The 25,392-nt window shown below is 45.3% G+C and overlaps 1 protein-coding gene across 10 annotated transcripts in view; it reads right to left on the bottom strand.

The window, feature by feature from the left end:
• Positions 1 to 25,392, bottom strand: part of frmd4a (FERM domain containing 4A) — a 99,730-nt gene that overhangs the window by 46,849 nt on the left and 27,489 nt on the right. For 2 of the 10 annotated variants that reach the window (XM_035642226.2, XM_035642213.2), the window contains exon 1: positions 5,608 to 6,199. The exons of 2 other annotated variants lie outside the window; for them this stretch is intronic. In XM_035642226.2, coding sequence (XP_035498119.2) covers positions 5,608 to 5,775 — 168 coding nt within the window. In that variant the 5' untranslated portion in view covers positions 5,776 to 6,199. Of the gene's footprint in view, positions 1 to 5,607; positions 6,201 to 14,762; positions 15,174 to 25,392 lie in introns of those variants that run through there. 6 more of the 10 variants (XM_035642217.2, XM_035642216.2, XM_047333182.1 and 3 more) reach the window with 6 other exon arrangements.

Genomic DNA, 25,392 nt, shown 5'->3' with positions numbered 1-25,392 from the left:
GTAATAAGCTTGAAATTCATAGAAATAAAAGCAAACGAACAAAACCGAAACAACAACCCAGTAAACACAGAGTTGCAGAAGTCATGTGAGTGTGCTCATTTTGCAAGTCTCAGATTTAGGCATGCATCATTTCGTCTGCATGTGTGCATATTTGAGAGCGACAGAGATAGTTTGAAGGAATTTGCAGCGTAAAAAAACCCCCAACACTCACTCCGCATTAGTATGACTGATGCAGTAAACTGCCCTGTAGTAACGCACCGTGGTCTGCAGCTAGGATACGGCTCTAGTTGTAAAGTATCAAGCGCAGAATATGTTTGTTCAGTTCTCACTCTTCTCTGACACACTTTAAACCTTTTTAAACCGCTGTTCAGTAAACACATGGGGACACACTGTTACAGGATATAATATCCATACCAACAGAGGATCTGAGATCCCCTGAGAGGGATTTCCCCAGATATTCACCAGATTCTCTTAGTAATCCTCTGGGATTACCATTCTATACCGAGGCCCTGGCCCCTGAACTTAAACCATTATAAACCCTCATATCCTTATCACTAATACCACAGTTAAACTCGATAGAAGAGGACCACCTCCAAAAAACCTCAGATCACCTCCGCTCTGGCCACAACTCAGACACATGTAGAGGTTTTAGAGGGATACCGGCCAGATCAAGTCGGCAACTCAGCCTTGGCCCAGTCCAACGCCATTTTATGTTTTATCATGTTTGACATCTCCAACAGTCTCCGACAGTCTCCAACATGGCAACTGATATCTGGGAAAGTGTTCGTATTTGGCAATCCCCTTGGATGGAATCAAAAACACTGTCAGTAATCGCTATATTATGGATATCTGTCCGTGTCTTACAGTGATATTAATAAACTGAATTTATTTTTGCCAGAAGAAATATAAATCTGTTTTTAATTCAATGCTCGGCTTTGAATCAGACATTAGTTTTTTTGGCATGACCGTGTGGTACGCATGTGAGAAAGCGAGTGCGAGCACGCTGACGCCTGTAATTAATCAAGTGATCCGCCGTCTTATCAAGCAGTGTGCCATACTCTCACATTACCAGAGAAATTAGATTCTGGCATGGCTAAGAAGCTTAACAGTTACAAAATGACGTGGCACGTGAGGGGGGAGGGTGCGCTTTTAAATGTTTAACATGTAACAAGACTCCGCAACTCAGATAGACAAGTCAAACACATTGATATCAACAAAACATGAGTGACGGATAAAAGTTTGATCATGATTTATGATTTATGGAGTAGCGAGAGAAAATTGCTTCCGCATGGTTGAGCTGCTGCTGAATCTGTACAGGCATCTTTATCTTACGTTGAGACACCAACAAGCCTCGCCCCTGTCTTCCGTTCTCTGTTTCCCACTCACTCACATACACATACACATGGACACACACACACACACACACACACACACACACACACACTGTATTTGATAAATCTGGGAATGGAGCAGTGGAAAATGTTTTCCAGACAAACTATGCAAATAAGACTGTCTCCCCAGGGAGATACTGTAAACGGCTTCAACCACCAACAGGGGTGTTTGTGTGTGTGTATGTGTGTGTGTGTGTGTGTGTGTGTGTGTGTGTGTGTGTGTGTGCCTATGTAAGGATATCAAAAACAAACATGCCTCCAGCTAGTTGCAAACAAATAGAAAAAGAAAAAAATGGCCCTGGAAAAAATTGAGACAAATGTCTGTTCTGGCCCCTCTACCCCTCCCATCACCAGACCTCTCTCTGTCGGTTCTGGGAAAAGATTTTCTCACATACGGATCCTGACTTTGGCACCGAGAACAAAGATGGCTGCCAGACAGGGCTAGTGATCAAAATTCTTTAGTAGGAAGTCACAAGTTCAACTGCAACCTCTATAATTACTGGACTGAAGGACAAATTGCCTATCCTGGATATTTGCCTGCCTGCCATGAGTCTATTTATTGACATCTGTTTCAGTGGAACTTGAGTAGAAATGGACGATAAATTGAACATGAGTATCAGAGAAACCTAGACTGAATTTAGTATAGTCATGTCCTGGTCAGGGGGAGCTGCTGGAAATCACGGTGGACTTCTCTTCCAAGAAATCCACTTGCTTGAAAACACCATGGTTCGACTCAGTGCACATAGTTTATCAGACCACAGTCAGAAGAAGTAACAGCACAGAAACAAATGAACCAGCTCCTAGACAGAGGGAGGATTGTGTATCTCGGTTATTTCAGGGTTCGTCTCTGCTTCGTATCATAATGGACTGGGAATCGTCAGTGAGAAAGGAATATGATCAGTGACAGGGCTATTCTCACAGGAAACAGGCCCAGATGAGTTCAGTGGGTGCAAACTGGCCTGTGTTTCAGTTCTGCATATGATGCAGCAGAGCCTCAAACTAACACAGCATGTGTAATGAATATGTATGACACCGTAGATTTTAAAATATGTATAAAACTTTTCAGTGGGATTCCGTTGCTAGGAAACAGCTTGGATCATAGTTTATTTGCCGATGAGGAAAGCCTTCCTGTCAGCCTCCGTTATTAGCCGGCACCGTAACAGGAAATAACCTGGGCCTATTTAGGATGTTTATCTTGTCAATACTGAAATGTTTTACAGGGATGTTGAACTTGCTGAGAAAGAGTTTTGCCAAACAACATGTCACTTTGCATTTTGAAGAACAGAGTCCTGGCATGTAGAAAAATACTTCCAACTCAGGGGAAGCCCCGCCAACAGTGTTTGTCATAGTCCCAACCCCAGCTTCTCCCCCCACGCGGGACATCCTGCTTTTGAGATGGGGGGGGGGGCTGGTGTGAGAATGATGAGACGCAAAACGATACAGTGCACACAGATGAAATCAATGCCAATGGAAAGCAACTCGAGAAGTGACAAAGAATTACCCAGAGACAATGTCTCACACATCACACAGCGGAGCACTGCCCTCACACGCCCGTCTGTACTAACCCTACTTATAGGGTCACACCACCAGAGGAAAATGTGTGACTGGAGGCTGCTGAGTCAATATCACTCAGCCTGATGAAAGTGTGAACACGCGGCCGCGTCCTCTCACGAGAGAAATAAGAGCACATCTGTGTGGGCAAACAACATTTCACAAATGTTGCAGTCGGCCGGCTGTTGCCATGACACAGCTCAATCACACGGGCGGCTGCTACACGCCAGGCACATAGGGTATAAAATGATCACCTAGACATACAGGTGACAGATTGAAGGAAAAGAGAAACAAGAGGGCAGTGCTCCTCCTACACCTGGTGAGAATCATTCACTGTGGCCATCACAGATCTCAACCCAAAGGAACATCAGCCCCCATGTAAAGTGAGCTCATGTGAGAATTCAGCAGGAATCCTGTAGTGTGTCCTGCTGCTCTGTCCAGATGCCACAGAATGTTCTGGAATTGTTCTTGTTGGTGTGAATGCGTCTGACTGGCACAATCTCCGGAGATCATGTCTGAAAAAACAGCTTATGAGAGCTTTTAAATCATCGCTCTCCACCGCCATTAAAACACCAGTGAGGGAATGTCTTTTGTAAGAATTGTGTTCTTCCCCTCCAGTGGAGTTTTCCCCTCCATTAATTTGTCACCCATCTGTATGTGTCACACACTGGAGTGCAGAAACATTTCGGGGCTAGTGTCCTGATTGAGTATGTAGGTCTGCTGGTGATGGATGCCATCCTCTTGTGAGACTTGGAAAGAGAGTAGAGAGAGAGAGAGAGACTTAAATAAGACATGAAGTGGTAATTGAAGTTACGAAAAAAGAAAAAAGAAAAAAACCCCAGAAAGACAGAAAGGAAAAAGAGACACGAGGGAACGGATTTAGATCAGAGCACTGGTGTGGAAATTTATTTCTACTTGAGGACGAGACAAGACGGTGGAAAAGGAGTAGAGAAGGGGGAAATAAGTTGATAAAACATGAGGACACAGTTAAGACCTTGTCTCTCTTGACGTGCTCTCTCTGTCCATTGTGTGTGTGTGTGTGTGTGTGTGTGTGTGTGCCAGTTGTGTAAGGCTGGGTATCTCATTAACAGTAATAGAGGAAGCCAGGCAGAAAGTCAGTGTAGTGAGCCAGGGATATCCCCATCCTGCAGCCTGACACACTGACCCCTCCCTTCCCTGCTTTTGCAACTCCCTCCATTAACTGCTCCGTCTTGGACCGTACCATTTCATTAGGCCAGGGGAAGATATTGTTTGCAGCGCAACAGAGCAGTCCTCCAGAGGATGTTTGGGAAAGTCTTTAAAAGACCTTTGTTTCAGTGCCGGCTCTTTTAGACATTGGTGTGTCTCTACACCAGGGGGGGGGTTGTTAAAGACGGGTTTGTCTCAGGGAGGTCGGGTATATTATTCCAGTTTCCTCTCATTGTGTTACCTTCCCTCAGGATGCTTACTTAGGATCCAGATGAAAACACATTTGAAGACAAAAGTTAGAATAACAATCCAGCTTATTCCCCTCACGAGAATCAAAAAGGAATTCGAGCAAAAAAATACAGGATGAGTGTGTGTTCATGTTGATGTGCGCATGCACGTATATTTAAGTTAGTCCACTGATTATTTTGGGCTGTGCACTACAGTGCATGCTCTTTGTTATCGAGCAACAGGCCTGGAGTGTTTTCTCTCTGTGAGACTGTCGGGTTTGTCCTGGTGGTGCCAGCTGCACACAGGGCAGGTGAGACGCCCGAGGAATACTAATGGCTCCATGAAAGCCCAAAGTACTGATCCAGACGTGGTGAAGTGAATACTGAGCAACCATTTTGCTGAATCACAGCTAGACAAACACAGGGCACAAAGGACACAGTCGGTTTAAACAAAGCAATTAAAATAGTTCAATCACAGGAACTGTTCTTTTAAAGCAAAATGGCATGAAGTGCATCAAAAGTTATTATGGAGTAAGATTAAATGTGTAGGACAACGGGAGGCACAGTGACCAGACAGTCTATATAACTGTTTCTGTGGTGTTTTGTGTGAAAGCATACCGCTTTAAACATTTTCACAGAAACACTTACCAGCTTGGTTACCGGTTCCTCAATAGTGACCCTAGCAACACTACTTCCTTTTAATCCTGAACACCACAACAACAACAACAACAACAACAACAACAACAACAACAACAACAACAACAATAAAAAAAGAGCATTTACCACAGGGACAGCAATGTAACACAAAGCTGCAAAAGATGATGTCTTGATGGGACAACAACATAAATGTGAGCTTATGTGTTCAAGTAACACTGCTGCAACATCTAACCCAGTTCTGTCATTGGTGCTTAATGAAACAAATCAGTCATGTTTAACCCTGCCCCGGTCTTTGGTCCTCGCCCATTGCCTGAAGGTCGGACATACCTGGCCTGCAGCACATCATCTGTTCTCTCGGTCCGCACCATGCCTCGACACAAGCGTGGAACCATTCATTTAAAATCGTTTACTGTACTGGACAACCATGTCCACCGGTGGGACAGAATGCAGATAGAGAATAGCTGATTGCAAATGTAGGATTTATTTACGGTTAAATTAGCAATTAATGTCCTGTGCATGGTGCCAGTTTGAATGCACTGTATGTATATACAAATGTATATGTTTGTGCTGTGTGTATGCAAGGTTCAGCCTACCTGGTAGAGTGGCCTTGAAACACACCTGTGTGTGTGTAATAGGTGCAGGGGTCCAGGAAGGTTCCTGGCATGCACGCAAAGGCGTCGGAGGGCTGTGGAGCTGAGAGTCCACAGCAGACCGTGCCGAGTACAGATCGCCTCATCTAGACCCAACAGGACCGCCTCCATTTCTGCACCGACCTCAAGCCCCCAGTGATGGGAGACACACCTCCAGAGGTATATGATATCAGTGGGATATCCACAGGTGTCACATGAGCAAGCCTTTATTTGCACAGGTGAGCCATTACAGGTAAAATCCACAGAGGCCCATCAGGGAATGAGAAGATATGATTAGCCTTTACGGTCCTCCTGATACCTGATACCGCCAATAGATCATAATTCGTTCTTCTCCAGAGGTGAGCCACAATTACCGGGACAGGATAACCCTGTGGTTTTCTCCTCTCCTTCCTCTGTCCCTTCCTGTCCTCCAAGTCTCTCTGGGATTCAGCCGTCTGATGCCTCCTCAAGGTCAAACCCTGCAGGTCCTTCTTGCCCCAGTCCCACACAGCTAATGGTCCCTGTTGACTCTCCCTCTCTCCTCTTCCTCCTCTCTCCTTCTCACTGAAGCAATGCGCCCTCTGTTCATTGGCCTCAGCGCCACAAACACAAACATTCCAACTAAGGAAATGCAGCCGGTCTCTTAAGTCTCCCTGACTGGTCGTTGTTTTTAAAGCGACATGCACTCCAATGCTGCAGCTCACAGACGCCCTCTTTCACGACCTCACTTGTTCAAAGAAAGACGGATGCTGCAAACAGTCTCACACACCTGGTCAGAGTGGACACGGTGTGCTTTTATTTTTGAACATATGTAGAAGAAACACATGGGCAGCGTATGCACCCATGCATGCACGGACCGAAATAGTCACTGAACCGAAAAATGCTGACATTCGGTCTCTGTAGACATGAGCATGTGACTATGTTCTAACAGCACTGGGACTTTAGCCAGAATGTTTTAAAAAAAGGAAGGAAACATTTTTCCTGTTAGCCTGTTTTCCCAGGCTGGAGTATCCTGACCTGACCTATCACATTCTTTCATGGATTAAAGAACATCTAAATGTCTAAATAGAAATGATTACCACAAACCTAATCCTTCATTTGAACCTTTTTTTTTTTTACATTTGATTACACCCACCCACGTGCAGCTATGGCCACATGGAGGCAATACAACCTCCAAACTGTGCCAAGCCCACAGTGCTTGTGTGTGTATATCCTTGCCAGTCAGTTATAAATTATGGTTGCGTACATTCCTCCTAAAACAAAACAGCTTTAATGGTCTATGTTCACTGTGTTGTGTGTAGTATAAATATCGAAACTTTTCTGAAATCAATATCAGTCATACTTTTTCAGCCTTTGGCAGACTGCCCATGATTTTGCTGTGTCACTTAGGATTTCTTACACATCAAACTAAACATTTGAATAGAAAAAATGAAATGCTAATGTTTTTTTGCAGCCGATCAGATACACATCACATTTTCCTCAGAAAGCCTTGATCAATAGAGAGTTCAATATCTCGGTACTGTACAGTAATTCTCTTCCTTCCGAACAAACCCAGCCTGACTGTGGGTGGATTAAATGGCCTTTCGTATCCCTCTCTGATTCATGGACAGGTTTATCATTGCAAGGGGGTCAATGTTGTACTGCTGAGCTTGTGTTGTGTTGATGCTCATTACATTTATTTTTTACTAAAATAACAACATAAACACGAATAAGTTACTACCATATCATTAATGAGCTGCTGTATACAATATAAGAAGACATAAATAAAAAAAATGCTCATTGTGTTACTATTGATGCTGTGGCAATCAATGGGAGCACATCCTACTTTTCCTGCCTTTTTCTCTCTAAGTGCGCTACTTTCTTTTTCACTCTACATTTTGCACAGATGGTTAATTGAAAGGATTACAGAACGGTTCACTGCACAAAAATCCCAATCCCCAACGATTTGCAATAGAGTCATATCTTTTGAATTGTTTAATTTAACTACACCGACCACATACTCCAACATCGCTCATTCCACAGCACCAGTTTCCCATCCCTCTATCTCAGGGCCTCATGTTGTGCGCGCGCTCGTGTCTTGAGAAACACATGAGGAATGTGTGGCATTCCGATCGTGTGATTTTTCCAAAATGAATCAGAGCCTGGCTGGAGGTGCACGGGAGGGCTGGAGACATTCACCTCTCAGCCACTGTAATTTACGAGGGGTGTAAATATTTGTTGTGCTAAGGGGGCGGGGGGGGGGGGGGGGGGGGGGGGCTTAGGTATGACAGAGCGCTGTTCCCATGATTCTATGTGTTTGCAATGTCCTGCTTCCCATCCTGGGAAAGGTCGCGCAAACCCTGCGAAGTAAACACAGTGTCAGCTGGCCGGCTATTACCACAGTAGGACAGAGAGGAGAAGAGGAGAAGACACTTGTTGGACATTTTTCAATCAGCTATGTGATGGACAGATGGTAATGACAGGCAAACAAGTGAGATGATCTGTGTGTTAGTTCATTCTCTCTCACACACACCAGACTTATACTCAAATGCGTATTAGTCTGGGACCACTCGGTTCATGCTCCATTTCCAAGAGGCGTTAGCAACGGACGCAGACCAAAATGCCTCCGGACACAATTGGATAGACCTACAACCAGCGGGAGCAACAAATCCTGTGACGTCAGTTGAGCGACGCAAAACTGTCAACAGACTAGAGCAGAGAGCAGATGTCTGTGATTACGATTCCACGATGTCCGCGAACGAGTGATGCCGTTTTTTGTGGGAGAAATCTGAAAATATCGGTTACTTTTAGTCAAATGCTCAGTCATCAGCGGCAGCCAGGGTTGTTTACAAAAGTCGCTTCTCTCCGCGTCATGGGATAAACCCCGCCCATTATCAGATAATCGGTTGTGATTGGACCTGCAAGTTTTCTGCCAGAGGGTAATCACTTCCCAATGGAGGGGATCTCAGCCTGTATTCGTACAGAGCAAATGAAATAAGCTCCCAGAATTAGTCTGGGTCCCAGGCGGCTATGCATCCACATATTGATGATAGGTAGACAAATCTGTACCCAGTCAGCTGTGGGGTCATCCCAGTCCTGACACAGGCAGGCGTTAGGACATTGACGAGTGAAAGCTCATCTCTACTCCACCTCCCGCACCCCATGTTCTTCTTCCGCCTCTCTCTTTCCTGCTTCCATCTCTCCCTCTCTTTCAACTCAAGCTCATTTCCCTCATATCTCTCAATCCTCCTCCTGCTCTCTGATGTTCACTCAGGCGTGTTATGCCAGAGTGCAGGCAGTGTCAGAGAGAGACAGGGATGGAGGGAGAGCAGTGGAGGGAAATGGGTCACAGACACTAGAAATTCACAAGAACATTCACAACTGCAGCATTCAAATTCACTCAAACAGTTGTGTGTATGACAAAGTGCAATAGACACGCACACACGCACACACACACACACACATACATACACACACACACACACACACACACACAGGCTGCTACTCACGCACTTCTCCTCTTGTTTTACTATAATCTTTAGGCGACAGTAAAGCTGCATCCACAGCTGTTCTTACAAGCTCATTTGAAACACGAGTGCACATCACTGTGCATCACCGTGACTGAGATTTCAAGTGACATGCACGTATAGACCCGGTGTGAAATTCAATTCTGATCAGTCTAGTTTAATGTGATCGTATTAGAGGTGCAAACAGGAAAATCCATAACATAACGTAATGTGGCTCGAGAGAGAGGGATGAAAGCAGGGAGCTTCTATACGTCTATGTCTGCGTGAATGCCACGAGCTGCCGTTTACCCGTTCACCTGTGTGTGTTTGGAATAATTAAAATGAAAGTATAGTTTACTGAGCACACATGAAACGACCAGCCCCCATGATGGAACAAAACCTTTGAAGCATCTTAAGTATAAAAGTTGACCTAATTCATGTGTTATGCTGTAATATATTACAAACACACACACACACACACGCACGCACTCTCTCTCTCTCTCAAGCTAATCATTCTCTCCACTTTGCCTATCAGATAAATATTAATGAGGATTACTGTGTTACTGCAGGACCCCCATGGGAAAACAAGAGACTGCACCTCTCTAACTCTCTCTCTTTCCCGCTTTGTCTCTCTTTGTAACTCATGCACACACACACACCCACACACACAACACACACACACACAACACGAACTATGAATAAACCCCTTCATATGTGAGTGAGTCACAGACAGTGCCTCCGTTCTCATTTGAGTTGTGTTATCTCTGTCTGACAAAAGGCATGTTGTAATGGGATATTTCAGGAACATCTTGGGGTCTCCACATCCTGTTTCGGGGGAGATGGAATTCAACTCCTTCCCATCAGCCCACACGTGTCTTCCTTTTTTCTTTTTCACTGCTCTGTATCCTTCTTGAAAGGATTCCATGCAGCGATTTGTGAGAACGGGGAATCAGAGATAATGTAGAAATCATTCTGAGCTCTGTACGGAGGTGGCAGAGGATGGGAACACACGCGCGCACACACACACACACACACACACACACACACACACACACACACACACACACACACACACACACACACACACACACACACACACACACACACACACACACACACACACACACACACACACACACACACACACACACACACACACACACACACACACACACACACACACACACACACACACGGGGTGTTTTGGCAGCAGACAGAGGAGTCCTCTCGCACCGTAGCTACCCTGCTCGCAGACTGTCTCCATAGAGAAAATACATTACCAGCAGCACAGTGTGTTCAGCCCTCGCTCAAAGTCAATTGGCGATCATCTCCTCATTGTTGGATCACGCTCTGTACAGATTTACTTTGAACTCGTACACAGCTGTGCTGTGTGTCTGTAGGTCTGCGGGTTGATTTTGGACCGGGAATAAAAGATTACAAAAAAAATTCAGAGCAGAGAGTGATGAAAGAGCCGAGGTGGAGAGAAGGGTGGGAGTCTCCCCTGTCTCCCCCAACTCCCTTGCTCAAAAACATTCTTCCTTTTGAGTTGCCTTGGGGAGAAAAGGGGGGTCCCCTTTCATGCTGAACAGGGTGTGGTGCAAGAGGGGCCTTCAGGAGCCTTTAGCTTCAGTTATTCCCACCTCTTTCTTTCTTCCCCTCTTTCCTCCTTGTCTTTGTCTCTCTAATTGGACTGACCACAGCTCTCTCACCTACAGTGCCGTCCTGAGGGCAGGTTGAGATCTCTGGCAATCAATACTGTAGCGAGGGCCAGGGGAAAAATCTGAAAGCTCTGAACTAGCTTTTTGGTCAAAAAAAGAAACAAGCAGAAACGTATCTTAAACCTTGTTCATTTGGTTCCCACATCGACTTTAAATGAATCCTGACTCTAATATCGAGACAATCAGATCACTCTGATGAGAAACGATTGCGGCCGACCCACAGAGGGCCTGAGTCCAGCGCTGACCTTCTCTGTGATTGGTGCAGACGAGATGTTTAAAGGTAACAAGGATCAATTAGTATTCCTGCCTCACCACTCGTCTGGCTGCTTCTAGCTTTCGGGCCCTATGGTGGCAAATTACAGTCGTGCTATTGTCTGTTTGCATTCCTATCCGTCTCTATATGTGTGTGTGTGTGTGTGTGTGTGTGTGAACTTTTCTGTCTCTGACAGTGATCCCCCCCCCCCCCCATCTATATACCCTCGCTCCTCTGCGGTGCCCCCTGAAAACAACATGTTTCCTTGGAGAGGGATTCAGCCTCCCAAAATCTGAAATGTTTTTTTCCTCTGTTTAACACACCCCCTTAATCACACACACACACACACACACACACACACACACACACACACACACACACACACACACACACACACACACACACACACACACACACACACACACACACACACACACACACACACACACACACACACACACACACACACACACACACACACAGTTAGTTGGTTAGTTGTTTTTGTTCTTAATTTCACAGAGAAGACCTGAGCAGCTTATCACAATAGCAGGATAACAAAGACAGGATAATCCCAATTCAGCCTGCTCACAGATGTAATCTATACAGAAAACAGTCCCTAAAAGAAGCTGTTTTAAATTGTCAACACTAACTGTGTTATCCATCATCATAATGTCACTCTGTCAACATATAGTGTTTTGCTAAGACTATCTATAATCCCCTCCATCCAGCTTTGTTTGCTTATACACTTCTTTCGTTACTGCCACTTTTACTATAATTTGATGAAGGGCATGCAAGATGGAGAGGAAGGGGGGACAAGGGGGAAAGAGGCATCACAACACAAAACATGAAGTCTCCCATTTTTGAGCAACAACAACCAGGAGTAGAGGGCGAAGCTGAGGTTTCGAAAAGAAAAAGATTCACGGAGAAAACGAGTAGAAACCAAGGTTTGCCTGTCTTTTATTGTTCTGTGGCTAACAGTGCGCGTTTTATTCAGACGTGGCGTAGCGGTCGACCCTCAAACAAAGATCGCCGTGTTCTCCCTGTAGATATGACTCAATTAACTGGGATACAAAACCCCGACATCCATCAGAAACTCCTCACACAGACATGAGACAATTCGTCTGCATTAGTTATGTGACAGGGCACAGATGAGGTGGCGAAAAGCAATCTGGAGGATCCACGTTTAAAATATGTTTGGAAAAAAGTACTTATTGCTAATAGTTTTTTGAGAAAAGCGTTTAGTCAGTGGGGATGTGCACCAACCTTTGCATGTTCACGGGGAAATGCGAGAGGACATGAAAAACTAGGCGTCCCAAGGGTGAGATTGTTTTTGAAGGGGTCAGCGATAAACCTTTCCACTACTACATTCTCCTGTGCTCAGTCAGCTGCATACAAAAACACATTTTGTCAATATTTTTTCCCGTATGTGTGTGCCTGTATGCAGCTCACGCAGTTACATAAGGTGGAGACTGAATGATAACACAATGAGTTATCTAACACGACATGTCAGAGCAGGATGAAGCTGCAGCTGTGTATAGAAGTGAAAGTATTTTAGGGCTTTATAAAGGACATTGGAAGGTAAAGTCATAACCCGACAGTCAGTCAAGCCTTTATTCTGCCGCTGGGGAACAAACCGCAAGATCACTCAGCTCTGTTCACCTGCCAACACCGAGGAGAGGGATCTGTCCGACAGTCTGATGATTTAAATTCCCTTTTTCAAATGTCTTTGTCGATTTATCCAGCACTGTTCTCTGCCCGTGCGGTTTGATGGATAACCCGTATGAAAATCGGAGGCATTCACTGCCTTACACAGCAAGAGGATGCACATCCATCCATCCAGTCATTTGCCCAGCACAACAGTACAGTAATGTGAGCGAGTGTATGTAAATCACAACAAGTAATCCCCCATTCAGTCTGTCTGCACACAGCTGGCCGCAAGAAAAATGAGAGGCGGAGAAAGGGGGAATGCAATCAGGAGAGCGAGGGCGGGAGAGAGAGACCTCTCTCCTTTTCTGTGTGAGAAAATCTACTTTTTTCCCATTAATTGAGGTGATTTGAGTGTGTGTGTGTGTGTGTGTGTGTGTGTGTGTGTGAGCGCGCGTGTCGTGCATGTGTCAGCCAATCACCCAGTTGCAATTACTTTTCTCAAAAGGACGGTGAATACTCAGTTTCCTCCAATCAAGCACCATTTCGACAGCCAGGCAGATTGAGTCAGATCACAGTGAATCGATTTACCAGCAACTGTAAAATTACAGCCTCATCCTGAAGTCTTTGAAAATGACCAGAACAAATTCTAACTCAACGGTGTCGGAGACTTCACTTCCTCCCAGTCCTTGAGAGGACTCACACTTACAGTGCAGCTCGACTGCAAACGCTATCCTCTGCAAAGGAATAATGTTGTGTTTTATGTATTTACGCGTACAGAGATGTGAAGGTTATTTTTGCGTGGAAGCGAGGTTGGGAATATGTGTGTGTCTGAGCTTATTAAAGTGAACGCTGTTTCAACTAATATACAGTAGCCACGCTGTGTAATTTATGATAGCATGATCACACGCGTGTGTGTGTGTGTGTGTGCTTATGTGTGTTCTCTGTGCGCATGTTCGATCAAAGAGAGAAGACCAACACGGCGGGCGATTCTCAGAAGAGCTCGTGGCATTTAGAAGTCGCATTCGCTCAAAGAAGGCGTGTTTCGATGAAACTAAAGTCCCATTACACACGAAAGGGGAAACGCTGGGATTTTTCCCAAAGGCGAGATGAAATTTGAACGAGTATGATTCTGTGAGCAACACGTGATTTTGGATTTGATTCACTTAAGCCATATTGTTTTTACAACATGAAAGAGCATGGGTGAATCCCTCTCTCTCTCTCTCTCTCTCTCTCTCACACACACACACACACACACAAATACATTCACAGCTCTAATGTGCCGCTTTCGCTTTGCACACACAGCCACTTTGCTCTCGGTGTAACCAACTTCGTTGCAGAGCAGAAGAGGTGAATCACCTGGCAGGTTGCAGCCTGCCTCGTCTTCATGAAGGTTAACTTCGCAAAACACATTCCACGTCTAAGCTTTGCTGGAAACTGTTATCTACAGTCCTCAAGCCCACACCCACCAGATTTACACAGACGCATGAACGCCGAGGCTCCTGACGCCCCGGCACACAAACTAAATTCTTGAAGTCGTGCACAAAAAAGCCCAGGCAGGACAGGATCCGGCACTAAAAGCCAAGCCGAAGGCGGGTCTACGTGCAGCGCTGCTTCCGAAAAGGAAACCAACTCAGGTCTCGAGTCAGTTCAATTGCATTGACGGTGACAGGCAAACGGGCTGCACTCGAAGACGGCTCCCCCACAGTGAGACTTCCCCGTAACCTTGAAAACTGAGGACAGCGGGGGAATACATTAGCAGTGACAGAGACACACTGAGCGGTGGAGGAACTGACGGACTTAGACTGTCATTGTCCACCGTAGAGATTAAGAGCTTTGCTCTTGACTTGCCTTTCACCAACTCAAACTTAATGCCGTTCCCTGGATTAGCGGAGAACCTTTTTCAAATCCTACTTACACACACACAACAGCACGGCAAGACATGGTTACAGAGAGAGGGACGGTCAGGGAGGAAGGGGAAAAGTCGGAAACAGGAATTCAGGGAAGCCTGTGTCTTACCCTCTCTCCACTGTTCCTCCGCAGAGTCCCGACCGGCAGCTTGAGCATCAGCCGGCGGGTTCTCCCCGGTGTCACTGCACCTTGGACCACCATAGTACGCTCCAGAGTGTGTGTGTCCGTGGGCGTGTGAGCATGTGTGCGAGTGTGTGAGGTGGGTGTCCTCGCCGTCCCGTCCAGCCTGGCAGCCGGGGTTCACGCGAGCTTGCGCGTGGGTTGTGTATTGGGGTAAGAAGCCTGTGTGAGTGTGTGGGAGTTTGTGTGTGTGTGTGTAGCGGCCCCACACTGCTCTTATGTGCCTCGCTCTGCCTCTGTTTCCCTCTGTGTGAAAACACTGCCCATGCTGCTCCGCTCAGCTCTGCTCCACTCTGCCGCCCGGGAGGTGAATGAGTGTGTGAGAGGGAGTGAGAGGGAGAGGGAGCGCGCTTTGTCTTTCCTCCCTCTTCTCTCTTCTCCAGCTCTCTGGCAGCTCCCCCTCCTTGCCGCTCACACTCACTTCCTTCAGTTGGGGGCTTAACCAGGTCACCGGATTAATGTGACGTTATTAGCATACGCACTCGTGTCACGTGGTCCAATAATAATTGTATGTGAGCACATATTCCCCCACCACACACACACACACACCCCCTTACAGGGGATCACGTGGGGAACCTCAAAAGGAATATGGGATGTTTTGCCATCTGGTTGTGAGATTATCTTTGAAATCCCACATCCATCTTTCTCTCCCTGCACTGTCTGGAATAGGACACAAAGGGAGTGCACACACACACACACACACACACACACACACACACACACACACACACACACACACACACACACACACACACACACACACACACACACACACACACACACACACACACACACACACACACACACACACACACACACACACACACGCGCAAGCATGCAGATATTGATCATATTACTTGATTGTCCACATGACAAAAACTGAAGAAATTGACCTGATTTTTTTTTTGACGGGAGTGGATTTAGCAGGATGACTGACTCAGCTCTGGAGCTGAGTCAGTCGTCCGTATCCACCATGGTGGTCTTTACATGTCCATTAAAGCTATTGGACCCATGAGTTACAGCTGCACCCAGTGACTTACTGTCATATTCTCATCATCACTCACTGCGGAGGTCTGTTTGCCTGTGCACATCGATAGTGAACCCCCAGCTGATTAACTAAAGTGGATCAGCACACAGATGCAGGCGTACACAGATGTCCATATGCATGCACGCATGTACAGCCGGTTCGCATATACTGTACAGCAACAAACACCTTGGCTGTTGTCGTAAGCCAGTAGCTGTGGATTATACCCAGTAAGATTTAGCTCGTGTATCATAGTTATGAGGTGATTTGATGCTGGGTCACGGGGTGTAAAATGAGATTAAAGCCACCAGTCAAAGTGAGCAACCAAAACAAGCCTTTTCCCTCCACCGTATGATTTCTTCCCCTGACGGCTTTACTGACATGCTACTGTATGTGTCACACAGACACACACACAAACATAAAATGCACACATTGTGCTAAAACCGAGCGACAAGCATAAGGGAAAAAAAGAAAAAAAAAAACATCTGCAGAGGTAATCCCCAGTAAGCATTATTTATTCAATACCCTGGCCCACATCAGTGTATGGCCTACATGAGGAATATCAGAGGGCTATTTTTAAGCGTTGTCTGCAGACGTGCTGGTCTTATAGATGACATACAGGAGGATCTGCACAATGGAAGAGACTTGAGTCATTTATATCTATTTGCATTGTGAGTGGTGGTCTTGTGCGTTTGATGTTAATTCAGACTGCGACAGCAGAGATTAAGTGCCACTGCTGATTCAGGAGACAAAACCGTGCTGTTTTAATAAGCATTCCATGTGACACCTTGACAGGGACGTGACAACACTCTCTTCTAATTGAACAGTTTAAATGTGCGTTTGTTTTTCCGCAGCAGCGGAATCCTTTAAAGATTTTTTTTTAATTTCCACTTCTTCAAATCCTGCGAGGTGATAAGCACTCGCGTTGACGGGACAAAGAAAAAAAAAAAAAAGAAGAAATAAAAAAAACCCCAACATGTTACTATTCTTGATGCCTTGGGCTGGATGCACAATGACCCATTTCAGTCAACAGGCACACAGAAGTTAAGGCAAATGGAGTTTACACTAAATAATATGTGAAATATAAAACTGAATTCACGGCAACACGTGAAAATACAAAAATCCGGCAAAAAAAAGCTGGGAGATTCTGACATGCATCACTGTACTAGATCAGTTTAGAGCAGTTGTCCTCAAAATGAGCAAACAGCTATTAATATCTGCAACTGAGAATAAGAAAAGAAAGAGAGAAAAGATCGCTAAACGTTTATAAGAGATGCTAATGAGGTTTTATTTCTGCAATGTATTTTGTGCGTGTGTGCGTGTGTGTTTGCCTCTTCTTTGTTTGTAGTCGTAATAATAAGACGCAGTGATTCACAGTCGTAGAATCTCGGCAATTTTACACATTAATTTACCCTGATAACCCAGCCAGTCGCTGCCCACGGGCGTCTGACTCATCCCTATGGTGCTGCTCCTCACTGTGTTTGTATGTATGTATGTGTGTGTGTGTGTGTGTGTGTGTGTGTGTGTGTGTGTGTGTGTGTGTGTGTGTGTGTGTGTGTGTGTGTGTGTGTGTGTGTGTGTGGGTGGGTGTGTTTATGGAAATGCCCACTAGCTGGACTCCCATCGCGGGCAGCGAGCGCGCGGGGGGTTGCATGTTTATGTTTTAAGACTCCACAAATTACAGAGGGTTGAGTTACAGCACCATTGCACAGAAAAACACAGACAAACAGTTATATCGGCATAAACAATGCCACCATGATAGCCTAATTAGATTCATTCCTCGCCGTATGCTTCTGTGCTTCCAAGTGTATGCTAGTGACGTCTTCCTCTATCTCATGAGAGTGAGCCGAGCAGAAAGCGGGGGCCTCCCACCCTTCACCAGGCCAGAACCAATCGTAATGGCTTCTCCACAGGGGGGCATCCACTTCAATTATCCTCCCCTCAGCAGTGTCTATGGAAGACGGCCCGGGAAAAAAACAAAAAACTTCTACATGCCCAGAAAGGTAACAGATAACCCATGAGATTTTGAGGAAACAGGAACATTTTCTGTGAAAAACTGGGACATGTTTTGGGAGCTTTGGTGGAACTGTGGGACAGGTTGTCCCGGTCAAACCGTGTCGCTCGGCACAACATCTGCTCAACCTGCTGTGAGGTGACTGTGTGTGTGTGTGCGCGCATACTTTAAATCTGCTTGTGTGATTAAAATTTCAGCCATTGGAACGTAAGCAGACTGAAAAATCACTTTGAATGTGCTCTGTTTATAACCTTGACAAGGTGAGAAAAAATTGGCCTTAAAAAAATAACAGTATCTGCGCCCGAGTGCAGTCCACATCCCGACTCACGAGCTGCTATTATACAGCCATCGATGCCTTAATGGAATTAGAATATACTGTATCATTCCAATGGGACAATCAGTAGTCTATTATGAGAGTAGTCGTAGACTTGAATGGGCTGCCTGCGAGATATACAATTTGCCCCAATGAATAGCATTCCAGGCTTCTGAATTATTCACACAAGTCTATGCTGGAAACCCTCAGAGTGTGCTGTGTGTCAGATTCTGGACCCGGCGTACGCTGGGAATTGATGCCTGAATGATAATAGCTAATCAGAAAAAATTGCATCAAGTTCATGGTAATGGCCTTTTTCTCTATTTATTTGGGCGATTGTGCAGTTTGAGAGAAGACTAATGAGGCAAGAAACAGAGAGAAAAGATGCATACTATGCAGGGAACTAATGTTTTCCCAGATATTTGTATAATACAATACTCTGTTTATATATATCAAATATTTATTTTTAATCCTATATTTTTTTCTTTTTCCAAACAAATCTGATAAAAAGTCCAAACCCAACAATGATTTGATTTCGAATTCATTAGCATGAACTGGCACTGTAGTTTATTTTGTCCTTCATACAGTAAGTACACTGTCACACTGCGAGTCCTGACCTGAACACTCACATAAAAAAAAAAAATGGTTCAATCCACAAATGAAAATAGTTCCCAGTAAATGCACTATTCTATTCTGTTCAAGCAAGAAACTATGGTGATCTGCTGTTTAAGGAAACAAAACAAATGCAGTATTCGTGAGAGACTGGCTCTAACCTGCCTCTCACCCAATGTCAGCTGGGACTGGCTCCAGTCTGGTGTTCATCTGTACCCTGGATCTGAAAAACATAGCATATAACCCTCCTGATTCTTCTTTAAAGGGTAAGGTTACGGACACCATTCTTTGAAATCTCTCCAATGTTATGACACAATGAGTGCAGCCTCACTCTGAGCAATGCCACTGTCAGATTAGTTGAGACAGGCTCACGACTGCTAGGTGGAGAGAGCAAAAGAGAGAAAGAGGAAAGGAGAGAGATAAAGAAGAGGAGGAGAGGAGAGGAAAGGGAGGAGGTCAGCTTATTAGAACTGAAATTGTTTGTCACCGGGCAGAAGACACACCCATTACATAACAGAGTGGCCACACGTAATACACCCAGTCAATGGCCTCTATGTGAAAGAGCACATCGACAGTAGCGCAGTTAAAAGAGAATAATATGGCGGAGAATAGGTTGTGCGTGTGGACAAGGACACGCACGCTGTACAATGTCGTGATACAGTTGTCACTGTGCAGAGGGTACAAGCTCATGGTTTCAGTGAGTCACTGTGTTTGTGCTCCCGGCAGAATGAACGCTGGCAGAGACCGCAGGCCCTTTGTGACGGACCAGCTCTCCCAAAGATATGAACCAGTGCTTTATGGCTGCTGGAAAGAGAGGAGACGGCGCTGAAAAGAGCAAAGCAGAGCGGCGCATCACAGCTGGGATGGAAACAATCACATCCGGCCGAAGTCCCCTCTCAGTTGGGGGGGGGGGGATAAGGGATCGGGGAGGAACAGGATTGAGAGATGTTTAGCTGTGCCTCCAGGCCAAGAGGTTGAAGACATGAGGATGCTGGGGAGGGGAGCGGATCGGGGTGGGAGCCATTTGTGGTGGTGCATGAGGAGGAGATTCAATTAAACTACACAAGGATTGAATGCATTTTTAATCACGGCGCTTCATTTCCTGACGTGACTGTCGGCCTTTGTGCAAGACTGAGGCATCCTCTGAAAGAGGGGCTGCCATCTCTCTCTCTCCTCGTCGCCCAGTGAACCAAAAACACAATACACAGCCGCTTTGCCAGGAGCTGATATCATGCAATGAACAGACATTTTTCAGAAACTAGAAAAAATTGAATTTAATCAGAGGAAATTGAGCTAGATAGTAACATTAATAATCACCAGGGATTGGTATTTTGCTTCCTAAATGAAACGACAAGACTGTCAAGTGTCTCATCTCTTGGTTTCGTGAGATGTGATAGTTATACTACATTTTAACGCTGATGGCAGGATTCCCTACTAGGATTTTAAGATGGTTGGCATGACCCGGTAACGAGTGTCACCGACAGAAAGCAGAAGTGTCGAACTGAATGAGCCACGGTCTACAAACGATTCGGGTTCGACTCGAGCTTCCTGCGAGCAGTCAGGGCAACAAAGCAGTGACCTCCTTTTCTTGTAGTAAAAGAGGTTGTAAAGGAAGTTCATTGCCTCCGATCCCCTCTCGCTTTTCTGAATCATTTATACGCGCTGCTGTGCTAATGAAAATAGCTCCGCGTCCTTGAGCGTAGCGGTGCACTCAGCGGCCGCTCCCAGCCAATGAGCAGCACAGATAGGGCTCCGGAGGTCCATTCTTACTGAAGGACGAAGAAGTGCCATCATGATTATATTATAATGACCCCAGTTGATTCACAGCAAGAGAACTGTTTAACACACATCTTTTGCTGACACAAAGCTAGATTCACAGAACGCATACTCACAGTTCAGTATATCGAAATTGTATTACTGTCAGTCACAAAATCTTTTTCAGAAGTAAAAGATGCCCGGTCAATGACACATGTCTTCTTCTGGCTTCCCATATAAGTATTTAATTCCCCCAGCCTTCATTTGATGGTTCACTGAATTAGACTATTTCTTAGCTCGTGTCTGCATGACCTCACAATTGTGTGTGCGTGAGTGTACCGCAGAAGCGTATACTGGGTAAGCAACCAGGCAGGAAAGGGTGCGTGCAATTTGAATATTTCTCATTTAAGTATGCAAAGTGGCCACATAACCCTCTGTTTGCCAGCCTCTTCCAGCAATTAGAGAAATAAATAAATAAGCAGTCTCATCAGGATGCTGATCGGAAGTACAAAAGGATTTTTATACTTCCATTTTTCATCGCCGCATGAAATGCACGAATAACCCAAATCCTGTTCTGGCCATAAACACCAATCTTTATTGCTTCAGCGATAAATCATCGAATGTAGTATAGTATATGAAAATGGCTGTATCTCGAAAATAGGTTGATGGATTTCAGGCATTAAATCTCTGCTCGTGTCAGTGACAACTGCTGCCCCGTGTTCACTGGAGGCACAGTTTGTCTCAGGAAAGGACAGATTACTGTTCTCACCAACAGATGCCATGTGCCCGCAAACAATGTTGAAGGGAAACAGCAGCTTAACAACCAAACTCATTATGGCAGACGGCAGATCAAAGCAACCAGGGATTCTGTTGTTGCATCTATAACACGTGAGTCTGCACTGTATATGCCTTCAGATGCTTTTCTATCCAAATGTATGCGAGTGCTTGTTTGTGTATAGTGTGTGTATAGTGTGTGTGTGTGTGTGTGTGTGTGTGTGTGTGTGTGTGTAGGATGAAGTGCAGAGCAGTTTTTCATCCCGCCGCTTTGTAAACCGCAGGGGCCTGAGTAATCTACCTCTAACCATGTGTCAACGGGCAATAGAAATCTGACTATCACAGCCATCAGACTTTCCTTCTTGTCTCATTCCTCTTTCATCCCTCATTTCCCCCTTCTCAATCCTCACTTCCTTTAACTTGAGCAATTTTGTTCGCGCCTAATCAGAAGATTTATGCCTGTCCGCAGATAAATATGAACGCTGCGGACCACAGAAAGTATAACTAAAGCCCAGTATATATAGATTTAATACTTTGGAGTTAGTCGGAGGACAGCTCCTCACATGCTGAGTTAACGTTCCTGAAGTCTTCACTCAGAGGGCTACCTCTGTGTTGAGTCATGTATAGGCAATGCAGTCCAGGACAGATTCAGCCGGTTCATTCTCTATCTCTGTCTCTGCCCTCTCTCTCTCTCTCTCAGCAAAGAGTTTGATGTTTAATCACCACATTTTTTTTCTCTCTGCCAATTAATGAGAGAGCATCTGGACAGAGGCATGAACATATGTCTGCCTCTGGTCTCCAACTGCAATTATGCACTGGAGAGGTCACAAAAGAGAGAAAAAGAGACGAAAAAGACTGAGATGCCTCAGTTAAATGGCAGATAAGACAAATAATGTGGTTGAAAAGAAGAGAATGAGTGGGCAAACTTACAAAAACATCCATGAGCATGTGTTCCAGGGTGACCTCCAAGTCCTCGAGTCGGGCTGCGAGAGTCATCGTTCAGCTGATCCACAAAAGTAAGAATAAACTCCACCGGAAGAAGATTTTTGATTCTGTTTTTTTTCGTCAAAATTTTCAATCAAGACCCAAACTCTGGTTTTCCAGCCCCTCTCGCTTCCTCTTACTTATTATGTGTTATTATGGGACATTGACCGATTCGGACTCATCATATTTCAATTGTCCATCGGACCATGCCATGACAGCTTCTAACAGTCCATCCTATTTCGTCCACAGCCTCCTTTCATTCTCCATCCGCGTGGTTTCCCCCCCCCCCAAAAAAACTGTTGTAGTCCAAATCTGACAAGTAAACAAGTATATCTCCACTAAACTTGGCTTGGAAAAGCGTCTGGATTCTGATCAGCATGCTCCAAATGTTTCCAAAACGAGTGCGGGGTTCCTTTCAGCTGTTCCTTAGAGTGTCCTGTGCTTACTGATGAGAATTTGTGACGGACCACAGCTTCGCAGTTCCTTGTTCAGATCTGAATCATGATCCGGGGAAGAGATTAAGACACTGACATCTCCCTGAGAGTGAGTCTCACTGTTCCTGCTAGGATGCACAGAAGAGGAGGACGAGGTGGTGGAGGAGGAGAGAGCATAAGGCTCATTGGGAGCGAATAATACGTGATGCAGTCATGCATCTGTTTCTTTTTTCTTTTTTTTGTTTCTATCTCACATTCTCTAAGTTGTTTGAGCTGGATCTTTCCTCTCTCTTTTTCGCCTGTGCCCTTTCAGGTCTCTGTCCACAGTGGACGTCTTTGTGTGGAGGGAGAGCCCCGGGGCAGCCGATGCCCAATTCTGGGTGCTCTTGGCTGGGGTCATCCTGTCTCACACTGGGCCTCTCATCAATGGGCCTTTGTAGGGGCCTCATTAAGGGTTGGCCTTGGATGCTGAGGCTCCCAGACACACAAGGGGAAATCAACAGCGATATGGCCTGGATCTATGACTGGAAGCTTACGTAACAGTGACAGGGAGGGGTGGGTGGGGTGGTTGCAGAGGACAGAGCATGTGGGGTAGAGGGGTGATTGGGTAGGAGAAGGGTGGCTGGGAGGAGAAGGGTGCATCGCAGACGGGCGGTGATTCAGTGAGGGAGGAGACAGAAGGAAAGATGGGAAGCAGGGGGACGAAGGATGTTGATGGGATGCCATGGAGAGGGGTTGTTTTTGTTTTTCTGGAAAGCGCTGGTGGAATGCCCCGCAACCCCCGACAACACAGAGAGAGCGACTGAGTCAGACAAGAGAATCATAGGAAATGGGTTTAATTGGGATGCATCACCAAACAGGACATGACTGTGTACCGTATTATAACATTTGACTGAACACCTGCATCATGATCTCAGTGCTTGCATCTTAAATGTTTGTGACAAATGACTAATGAAAGATGATTTTAGGTCACATTATGGGAATATCACTGGATTATGAATTTAAAGTGCAAGTGTGTCGACAACATATTGAACAACAGTTAAGAATTTTCGGAGTAATGACTGCTGACTAACCTGCTTTGGGCAAAATTATATATATTTTTTCGTGCAGCCACACTACTATGGTGTACACAGGTGTTTTTGTCAGGCATATGGGGATTTGTTAATAGGTCGTTGTTACTACATCCCTCTCAATCTTATCTCTTCCCACTTCCCTCTTCTTGTCCTAGAACTGTAGTTGCTCTTACACATTGTGAATGAATCACAATTCTTTAGGGTTTGCTTTCTCTCATTCTTAAACCTGATTTTTTTCACACCACATTCATCGAGTTCCTGCAGAGAATAAAAAGTAACCAACAAAACCGATTTATCGAGGGGTAGAAGCCAAATAACTGATTTAATGATATGTTTTTGACTTAACAATATATATTGTTCCTTTTGAACCAAAGTATTTCGATCCACCTGTAAAATGCTGACCATCTAACCTCTTCACTTTTTCGGTTCCTTGTCTCATATTTAACCTTTTTTCCATCCGCTATTTCTTTCTTTCCCATTCTGTCTTCATTTCTCTCTCTCTCAGCCTCACTATGTCTCATCTTTTCCTCATCCTGTCTTTATCCTGCCCTCTCCCAAAGCCACACAGACCCTGAGTGCCAATGACCTTTGACCTTTGCTCTGTGTGAGGTCGACAAGAACAGCCACACATCAGTCCTCGCATCAACTCCGTGGTCAGGACCAGTGGGGTGTGACCAAGTCTATTGCACAGCTGAGATTCGTACACACACACACACACACTCTCGCGCGCGCACACACAAACACACACCACTGGGTGTAAAAGAGTGCTCAGATCCATCAGTCCTTTGTTGCCCTCAGGAGGCTTGCTGTCTTCCTGAAGTCGCTTCTAATGCTGTGAATATGTAACACTCCACCATTAATAACTCCCTCTAATTCTCATCATCTGCATGCCACTCATGCATTATAAATAGCCAGCATGGTGGAGATGGACAGTATATGGCCACTAAGACTTGTGAAGCAGGTGGCGCGTGGAGTCTGAATGCAGCGAGGAGTGTAGGGAGCGGCAGGTAGCCTACATAGACCAGCATTTCCCCATTAGTGAAGAGCTTAACCCCCAACAGAGAGAAGACACAGGACAGCATGTCCCAGTGTGAGTTCTCCTTGGTACGGCTGGGGTTAAAACCCAGATTTCAGTGTGTAATCCAGCATGTGTGTGTGTGTGTGTGTGTGTGTGTGTGTGTGTGTGTGTGTGTGTGTGTGTGTGTGTGTGTGTGTGAGTGTGTGTGTGTGTGTGTGTGTGTGTGTGTGTGTGTGTGTGTGTGTGATGGTAAGTGAAGGAAGTGGAATGAATCGCTGGTGTAATGTTTACAAGAGCCATGTCAGAGACAGCCGGAAATCATCTCACCTCTTTGCATAATATACAGGAGCAAAGAACACATTATGCTCCATCACATGCAGTACAAGGCCTCTCAAACTCTCACATGTACTCACAAATGCACATATGCAAGCGTATGACTGTAAAAGAGGGAGTTGGAACTGTCACACTCCTGTATCTGCGCCTGATTTAGTTACATATAAAAGGTGGAATTTATAAGAAACTCCTCTGATTTCCCATTCACACTGCCTCATAAACAT

This window comes from Scophthalmus maximus, chromosome 7, assembly GCF_022379125.1.
Source record: "Scophthalmus maximus strain ysfricsl-2021 chromosome 7, ASM2237912v1, whole genome shotgun sequence".
Lineage (NCBI taxonomy): Eukaryota > Metazoa > Chordata > Actinopteri > Pleuronectiformes > Scophthalmidae > Scophthalmus > Scophthalmus maximus.
The sequence above is the reverse complement of the archived record's forward strand: the minus strand, read 5'-3'. Positions and strand labels throughout refer to the sequence as shown.